Source organism: Nelumbo nucifera, chromosome 3 (assembly GCF_055504915.1).
Source record: "Nelumbo nucifera cultivar China Antique chromosome 3, China Antique-T2T, whole genome shotgun sequence".
Classification (NCBI taxonomy): Eukaryota; Viridiplantae; Streptophyta; class Magnoliopsida; order Proteales; family Nelumbonaceae; genus Nelumbo; species Nelumbo nucifera.
This window is the reverse complement of record NC_142651.1, coordinates 79,202,322-79,211,753: the sequence shown is the minus strand read 5'-3', so window position 1 is coordinate 79,211,753 and position 9,432 is coordinate 79,202,322. Positions and strand designations below refer to the sequence as shown.

The following is a 9,432-nucleotide window of genomic DNA, read 5'->3' as shown; positions in this document are numbered from 1 at the left end:
AGCTTTTATTAAGGGTCGACAGATTATTGATAACTTAATATTGGCTCGAAAGCTCATCCACAAAATGAAGAGACACAAGAAAGGGAAAGGGTAAATTGCCATCAAACTAGAACTATCAAATGCTTACGATAGATTGAGTAGGACTTTTATAATAGATATCCTAAAAGGAATGGGGTTTCCGCCTCAATTCTATGATATCATAGCGGAATGCATCTGCACTCCTACATTCTCTGTGAAGGTAAATGGATTTCCCTCTAATCCTTTTTCTGTCAAGTCTGGGATAAGGCAAGGGTACCCATTGTCTCCCTACCTATTCATTGTAGCAATGCAAGCCCTTTCATGCTTATTACATAATGCTGAGCTGCAAAGTGTCTTCAAGGGTATTAAACTAGCCAGAACTTCTCCTCAAATAACCCACTTATTATTTGTTGAGACTGCTTGTTGTTTTGTAAAGCAAACATGAAGATGATATAGAGCTTGCACCAGTTAATCCAACAGTTTGAAATCATATCAGGAAAAAATAAAATAAGCAAAAAAGTTCTGTTCTCTTCAGCAGCAATATACATAGGAGGAAGAGGAAGTTCATAATCCAATATCTAGGCATGGAGAAGATGGAGAGTTTCATGATCGTTATTTGGGAGCAAGATTGTGGATTGGAAAAAAGAAAGGGGAAACCTATAAAGATCTGGTGGATAAAATGAAGCAAAAGTTGACTATGTGGAAATCCAATTTACTGTCCCAAGATGGAAGAACCACAATGGTAAAAGCAGTAGCTCAAGCTTTACCAGTTTACACAATGCTTTCAGCTCTAATTCCCAAAAAAGTTCTACATGAATTGGAATTGATGCAAAGGCAGTTTTGGTGGAAGGGTGGCTGATCACATAAAAATAGTTATCATACTATACATTATTGGGACAAATTGTGCAAATTAAACAAAGAAAGAAGGGGGATTGGGATTCAGAAAATTGGTTGCCATGGACAAAGCTTTGCTGGGCAAACAGGTTTGGAGAATCATAAATGAACCAAATTGTTTGTGGGCTTAGGTAATCAAAACTAAGTACTTGGGATCCAACTCAATTTTTAACCAGCAGCCAAAATCAAGTGACTCCCAATGGTGGAAACAGTTTATAGAGAAGTAGGCCATCTTCTGAAATATATATGACTTCATATGGCAAAAAAAGAATGGCGAAAAGGTTTCCCTAATTAATGATCCATGGATACCATCCATAGAGGGGGGGCTTCCCACCAGTGAATGAAAATGTTTACCAATTTGCTCAAACTCTCAAAGTCAAGGATGTTCTTGTCACAGATGGAACTTGGAATCTGCATCTTCTCAATGGTTTATTTGATCAGAAAACAGTACAAGTGATACTGAAGGTTCACTACTTTAATAGCATTCATGAAGATCTTTTACTGCATGTGGAAGCATTCTTGAAACCAAATGTTTTACGAGAGAATCTCCATCTACTTCATCTCAAAGAGTACCATGGAAGAGTATTTGGAAATTGGAAGGTGAAGGTCCCTTTCAGATTTCAGCTCTTTTTGTAGAAACTTTATTGGGGTGGGATCCCTACAAAGGACAAACTCAAGTTCATACAGCATACAAATACCATTTGTGTCCTTTGTCAAGAGCATCTTGAAACATCTCTATACACACCTAGATCTTCATATCATGCCCGTTTGCAAGAGCTGTTTTGACAGCTCTTCATGTGAATCTCAGCAGGGTTAATGATAGATGTGTTCTAATCCATTTACACATTCAGAAATGGAAAGAGACATTGCCTTTAAGTACCTCGAAAAGGGAGCAAGAAGAGCTGCTACAAAAGATAGTAATAGCATTTAGACTCATATGGGACGTCAGAAACAGGAAGTTATTTGATAACACTACATCTGATCCCATATGGGTTAATTATTAACACAATTAATAATTATCTCCTTCAACATCATCAGCATGAGGAGCACCCCATAATTCGAGTGTATTCAACAGCCAACAAGCATTTTGAACATTGTCTATTTGTTGATGGTTCCTAAAGGGAATCACAGAGTAATGTGGTTATTTCATTTGTTATAATGAAGAACTTTTCTCGAGTGATTGCAGCAACGAGTCATATAACAAAAGCACAACAATTGATGCTTTACATATAATAAATATTGTGAACATGTAGTTGGTCTGATAAGATGTATAGAGATGAACTTTGGGAGCTTAGAAGAGTTTTGTTGACCTCCAAGTAAACTACATAAATAGGGATGGTAATAACTTAACTCATAAATTAGGTTACAAAGTTTGTATGGAGGGAATAGCTAGACAGAACATTCCAGCTCCCTCCTGAACATCCATATATGTAATGTAATAGGGTAAAATATAAAACCCTCCCTGAAGTTTCATTTTAACAAAAACCTCTATGTGGTTTTGAAAAATCCTGCAGTTACCTCCTTTTCATCATTGTCCCAACTAGAAAATGTTGCGCAACGCATTATTTTTTTTTAAAATACCCATTTTACCTTTATGTCTATCAATTCAGATAGAGATTTACTAAAATATTCCAAAAAAAACTTTTAATTTTTAACTAAAAAAATCCATAGGTTAGATAAAAGAGTAAAGTAATTTGATTTTGTAAACTTATTATGATTGGAAGTCTAACAAGGCAAATCTGGCATTTCGATTATATTGAAAGTTTTCCTAACAAGTTATAAGGACAATTTTGTAACTTCAAAGTCTATTATGGAGACAATAATGTTTTTTTTTCTTGATAATAAAGTGAGATGATGATGGAAGGGAGGAAACAATAGGTTTTTTCAGAACTATAGGGGAGGTTTTTATGATTTACCCTGTGTAATAAAACAAGAAGATGTGCTATATCAACATGGGTCTCCTTTTTTCTTTTATTATTTATTTATTTTGTGCTTTCTTACTATTTTCAAGTAAGGACTCATTTTGGTTTATGGGAATAAGGGTTTGGAATTGGAATTGGGATGGTCCATTCCAATTCCAACTGTTTGGTTGGGTGGAATTTGAATCCCATTTCTATACCTAGTGGAATGGCATTCCCCCATTTGGGGCCTCATGAAATCTAATTCCCTTCTGAACCAAATAGGCTATGGGAATAGACCATTTCGATTTCGACTCCAAGGCCGGTTCAAGAAGTGAACCAAACAGACCCTAAGTGTTTAAGACTTCTACATCTCCTCATTAAATTTCTCTTCTCTTTCTTATTAACTCCTTTGATTTTCTCTCCTCATTAATCATTCCATTAACTCTCTCTCCTCCAATAACTCACCAACTAATTTTTTTCTCCTCTCAATTACTTTATTAAATGGATTAAAATTCATGAACTCTTTTTTCCTTTTCTTTTTTTTTTCTTTTTCTTTCCTTTTTTATTTATTTTCTCTCCACTCCCCACAAATTTTAGGGCCAAGCTTGGGCCTAATACTTTAATGTTGACTTGGGGCTAGTCTGACACGTAGACAAATAATAGTTTAAAAATTAGTTAACAAAATCATCATAAAATAGTTAAATCACATAAAAATAATGAGAGAAAGAGAGAATTCTAGGACATAGGTTTCACCTAACCTATTTTAGCATATTTCTATAGGTTTCTTCCATTATTAGCCTATTGTGTTCCAAAGAGAGAAAATTTTTCTTTCATCTATATTCAATTTATTTGTTTTATATTCAAATTCTATTTAATTGGTTAATTGTTTTATATTCAATTTAGCAAGTTTTTATCTAGCAACTATTAAAAATTAAGAAATTGATAAAAATTAGTAGTTCATAATTAAAAATTAAAATACATTTGAATTTTATTTAAAAGTAACTAATATTAATAAGATAACAAAAATTAATAATTAAAGTAAACATTATTAAAAGTGATAAAACAACACATTTCATTTCATTTAAAAATTACAAAAAATTAAAATAATAAAACTGATAATGGCCTAATTAGAATGTCGACTCCTACTTAGGGATGAAAATTTATAAGATAGCCTAACCTGGCTAGACCTACAAATTTCTAGGCTCAAGCAACAACTATTCTCTTTTGAGCCAAGTCTAGCTCAAATTTGCACCAAGCCCACACATAATTCAAGTAGTAGGGTTGTAAATGGACCGGATTCAAATCGGGGTCCAACTACATCTGCATCTACATCTAATTATGAAATATCTATATTCGCATCCACATTCGATTATTACGTTGAATTTTGGATTGAATTCATATTTAATCCACAACCATCTTATTGTGTTTAAAATAGCTAAAAAAAATTAAAAAATGGTTTCAAAAACTAATTATTTTTAATCGGAGTAAATGGGGTTAAATATGCATCCGATCCAACTATTAATAATGTAAGTTCTAACAACCAAATCTAATATAATCGGATTTAGTATTAGGTATTGGACTTTTGAAGTCCATTGACTAGCAGCTAGGACCCAAGGTAAGCAACCTCTAAGCTTGACCTAATGCATATATATTTAGATAACAAATTTTATATTCATATATAAAATAGGTTTTTTTATAATTTTTATAACAGACTAAAATTAAATAAAGATTTTAATTTATAAAAAAATCATAGATTTATAATTAACACAAACACGCATGTGCCTATCCCAGGCCCAAACAAATATTATTACACCTGAAGTGTGGGTCGAGCTAGGTTAGGGAACCTTAGAAACTATTGGTACACTATCAAAATCTGGACCAAAATCCTTTATCCTTTTGGTCCATTAGGATACACAATGGAGGTAGCCCATGCCCCATATCTCCTTTAGCTTCAATATTAATAATTTTTATCTAAAATAGTTAAAAACCCATAAATAATGCATGCATGGGTTGTACTTGGTTTGGTTTAATTCAATTATGAATGTCATATTGCTCTTAGGGGTGCTAACTTGAGCGGTTGGGTCAGGTTGTGTATCAACCCAAGCCCAACACAAAGTCTTCAACCTTGATCTCGGGCTTAGATTAATTTAATAATTAAAACTAAAATGTTAATCTATAGATTAATTTAATCATGATTACAACTTAAATTTTATATATTCATTAATATTTAAGTAATATTTAAAAAATTAACATTTAATCATTAATAAATTAAAACAAATAAATTTATTTTAATATTTGAGTAATATTTACAAAAAAATTTATTAAGTGATTAGTAGTAATTTATTGTTTTTGTTAAAAATTATTAATATAATTAATTCAAATTACTAAATTAAGTTTTTAACAAATTACTAAAATAGAGATTAATTATTTTAAATAACATTCCATTCCTTCCTTATAATAGTTACCGGTTTAATTTCTATTGTTTCACTTTCCCTTAACGAATCTCGTGCATTGCATGAATCTCCACTAGTGCAGATAATGTAAAAGTACACTTTTTTTAAACAAATTTAATTTAATGCATTTGGTTGAGATATTGGATTCAATATGCAGACAATATTGGTGAATACATCATAGTTGAACTTACTTATGAAGGAACAAAACAATCGGTTAAATGTTAGATATCAATAAGTGTTATAAGTAGAGCTGTCAATGGCCTAGGTCGATCTGATGGAACTAAATCAACCAAGCTGATTATGTTGCATGGTTTTAGTTTTTGATTTTGTTTGAATTAGTAACTGGGTCGGGATCGGTTCAACCATAAAATATCAAAGAAGGATGATAAAATTGCATTAATTAAAATAGAAAAGTTACATCTATTTATAGAAAAAGAAGGACAAAGACTCTCACTCCTAATCTAACTCAAATACTCCATCTAAACACTAAGAGGAGTCTTAGTGTAGGGGTTTGTTTGTAGTTAAAGGGGAGCAAAATGTAATTAAGAGAGACTTTATGAGATAAGTTCTCCCAAGATGAAAAGGAGTACAAGTGTACAACTCTATATAAGATAGAAAAGAGCGGCCCTAGGGTTATAAAAAACACATTCTTCTGCTAATCCTAACCAAAGTTCAAAATATCGGGCGTTTTGATAATTTTTTTTAATTTTTTTATTTTTTTTCAAAACCGGTTCAGAGGGGTTGGTTTAGGACTCCACCCCCTGAACCAGTCAGACCCCCGAAACACCCACTGTAGGGACGTATAGGAGGGGTCCCGGAGCGATACGTATCAGCCAATACATGTTGATACTTTGAACCTTGATCCTAACCCTAATTACAATTTGCTACATATTCTTGGAGCCACCCACCCCTTTTCTCTTTCCCTTTCCATCTTGGATCGAATCTAAAGAAGTATTTTGGTTTTTGGAAATTTGTATTTTGCTGCTTCGTGTGGAATCATTCTTGGAGGAAAAACACTTGTGAGGCTAGCTACAGATTTGAATCAAAGTTGCATTAAAGAATTACACCAATGTAGATCAAATTTCATCACAAGTATGTTTTTTAATTTCAGTTTTGAAAATAGGGTTTTGTACACCAGGGATGATCTTGGTTATTCAAGATTCTATTAATTTTTAATTTATTGTTACATAAAGATTTATAGAAAAATCATCACTAGCTAGAATCTTTCAACAACCAATTAAACTAGTAGATCATAACAATATAGATTGCTCAACAATTCTCCTAATGCTCATCAATGCTTTGTTTGACTTCCTTACAAGGCCGGACTGAGTGATGCTCATCACATGTTTACTCAAATCCGAGCTTCTTCTTCCATTGCAAAGCAAGGTCACAGACCATTTGGTGGTCAGGGAAAGACTTGGACACACTCTCCTTCTCCATGCACCGCTTCGCCCAAGCCACAATCTTTGGGCAGTGAGGTTCAATACTGAAGTTCTCACATGTCTCATAGGAGCAGAACCAGCTGTTGAAGGGGACAAGGGCCACGTCTATGAAGCCCAGAGTCTCGCCCCCAAAGTAAGGCTTGTTTCCAAGCTCCCCTTCCAACAGCTTTAAGCACTCTATTAACTCTTTACATGCTTCCTCTTTGTCTTCTGCTTTGGAAAACCAAACCCTCCTTCCACAATGATAAAGCTACGTGGAAGAAACAAGGAAAACTGTATATAAATATGAATATATATATATATATATATGAAGTGGTTAAGACACAAGCACAAAATTCTAACAAGTTTAATTGAAACATAATTAAAGGGATAGATGGAACCCAAATGAGAAGAGATTTTTAGAATATTATTCATCTGAGAATGGAGAACAAAGGAAGAAACCAGCTAAATTTCATGATCTTTAGCTAAGAATATAATAGCAAAATTAAACATTGATAACTAAGAAATTTACCAAATGAAATACCCATTGTTTCAAGCTCTGAAGAACATAATACTAGAGAATACATGCAAAAGAAGATATCAAATTAAAACCTACTTGACTTCATAGTCTTCTCTTTTGGTGGGTAATGAATGGATTGAGTTGGAAAGTTGGAATTAATGGATATGGGTTGAAGTGCACTCAAATGGGTACCAATGGCCCAACCTAATCCAATCCCTTTTAAGTTGACCTATTCAACAGGCATCTTGAATGGATGGGTTGGATCAGAAACTGCCACACCCTATACAATGAGAGCTTTACACCTCATTTCTTTTAGGTTATTTCATGCTCAGGAAGTTTGCTTCAGAAACAAAATCCTAATAAATAAACAAACCCACAACATAAAAGGAGAGGATATATAGAAAGAAAAAAGTAAAGAAGACCCACCTTATTGTCGACAAAATCAGCCCAGAACCTGGCTTGGGCACGCTTGTATGGATCGGAGGGCATTAATAGGCATTTATCCTTCCAGACCTCATCGATGTACTGAACAATAATGAGGGATTCGCAGATGGGCTTCCCATTGTCAATCAAAACAGGGATCTTCTTGTGAACAGGATTCACCTGCAGAAGGAAACGACTCTTGTTTTCTAGGTCCTCATCCCTATACTCATATTTGATCCCTTTCTCGGCCAAAGCAATTCTCGCCCTCATCCCAAAAGGGCTTGGCCAGAAATCCAACAGAATCACTTCATCCGCCATTGTTAGCAAATCTAAGGTGTTGGAAGCTGTGAGAGCGAGTGATTCTTGGAGTGATGGTCCATGCTTTGTGTGACAAATTTCTATTCTCTTCGTATGAATCCAAAAGGGATGTCATTGCTTCCGTCATGACTTTCTTTCCCTTTCCTTTGGTTTTGTTTTATTGACCTTATGACCAGCCACCATTCTTGACCCATTGGATTGGCCGGTCCCACCCCTCTTTTTGTTAAAAAAGTCTGCAACTTTTGTGGTTAAAAATCTGTTCTTGGTTTAAACTCTAAACGATAGTTAGGTCAAAGGTAATAAACTGGAACAATCAAATGATTTTTTTTAAATATATATCACATTACAGGGGGATTTATGTTGATCTTACCACCGAACAATGAAATGATTTCGATTAAGTGTAAAAGGGAAAACTTATGATGTCATAAAGACATGATACCGGAATGATTTTAACCGATTGAAACCCCCTTAATTTTGATAAAACCGGCCTCATTATCATTTTTATAATGCCTATTGATTGGTTATAAGTTTTCTTGCTATCACGTCTTTTCAACATTGTAGTTGAATCCTTATATAAGAACTGCTTTGTCAATAATACGTGTGAGATAATATTTAAATATGTCATTTCTATTAACTAGTAAATATGTAATGCATTTGCACGTGACAGTATTTTCAAGACAAAATTGTTTATGATTCATGAATAGTTTTTGAACAGTTATAAGTGGGCATTTTTTTAATTGTTACAAATGGATAATTTTTGAACAGTGGATAGTTTCTTAACTGTTATAAGTGGACAATTTTTGGAGTGAGAATAAAGGACATATATACCTTTTTTTATGTCCGTTGTATGTTGCTTAGATAAGGGATAAAAATATCTAATGAAAAGTCCAGAAAATGGGGCTATTCATTCTTTTATTAGTAGTATAGATTAAGACAATAACAAAACCACACTTGTCCCTAAATGCAATGATCAAAATATTCATACAGATTAATGCAAGGTGCCATCCAACTGGTTGATAAGGTCTCTTCCTAATCATATCAGAGACTTAGGATCCAATCCTGCCTGCACCTAGATTGGAGGGTTATGGGTTACCTCTCTTGTATAGCCCCTTCAAATGATATATATATATATATATATATATATATATATTCATACAGATAAATACTTATAGATCACCTTTAACTTTACACTTCAGCGTAGCCAGGAATATTTTATAGTGGGGTGGGGTCAAACGGCAAAAGAATTAAAGATATCTTGAAGTTTTAGAAATTGATTTAAACATACCCTACTTTTCAAATGGACTTAAATATATCATACGCTGACCTCAATGGACTTAAAAACTGTTAACATGTGACCTATTTGTATTTTTAAAAAATTCTATGTTCCCTCATTTTGCTCTGTTTTCTGCAACCCATGTCACCTGAGTGGTGTCAGCTTAAAAAGGGTGTGGGTAGTTGTAATTGCCTTTGTATGTTATTACCAA

At 33.6% G+C, this 9,432-nt stretch overlaps 1 protein-coding gene across 1 annotated transcript; it reads right to left on the bottom strand.

Annotated features, from left to right (window-relative positions):
* Positions 1–6,407: 6,407 nt before the first annotated feature.
* Positions 6,408–8,041, bottom strand: LOC104588758 (putative glutathione S-transferase parA). Its single transcript, XM_010246827.2, has 2 exons — positions 7,634–8,041; positions 6,408–6,958 (listed from the first exon to the last, which is right to left on the bottom strand). Exons 1-2 carry the CDS (start codon positions 7,946–7,948, stop codon positions 6,614–6,616), a joined length of 660 nt encoding a protein of 219 aa, XP_010245129.1. The 5' UTR covers positions 7,949–8,041; the 3' UTR covers positions 6,408–6,613.
* Positions 8,042–9,432: the final 1,391 nt, after the last annotated feature.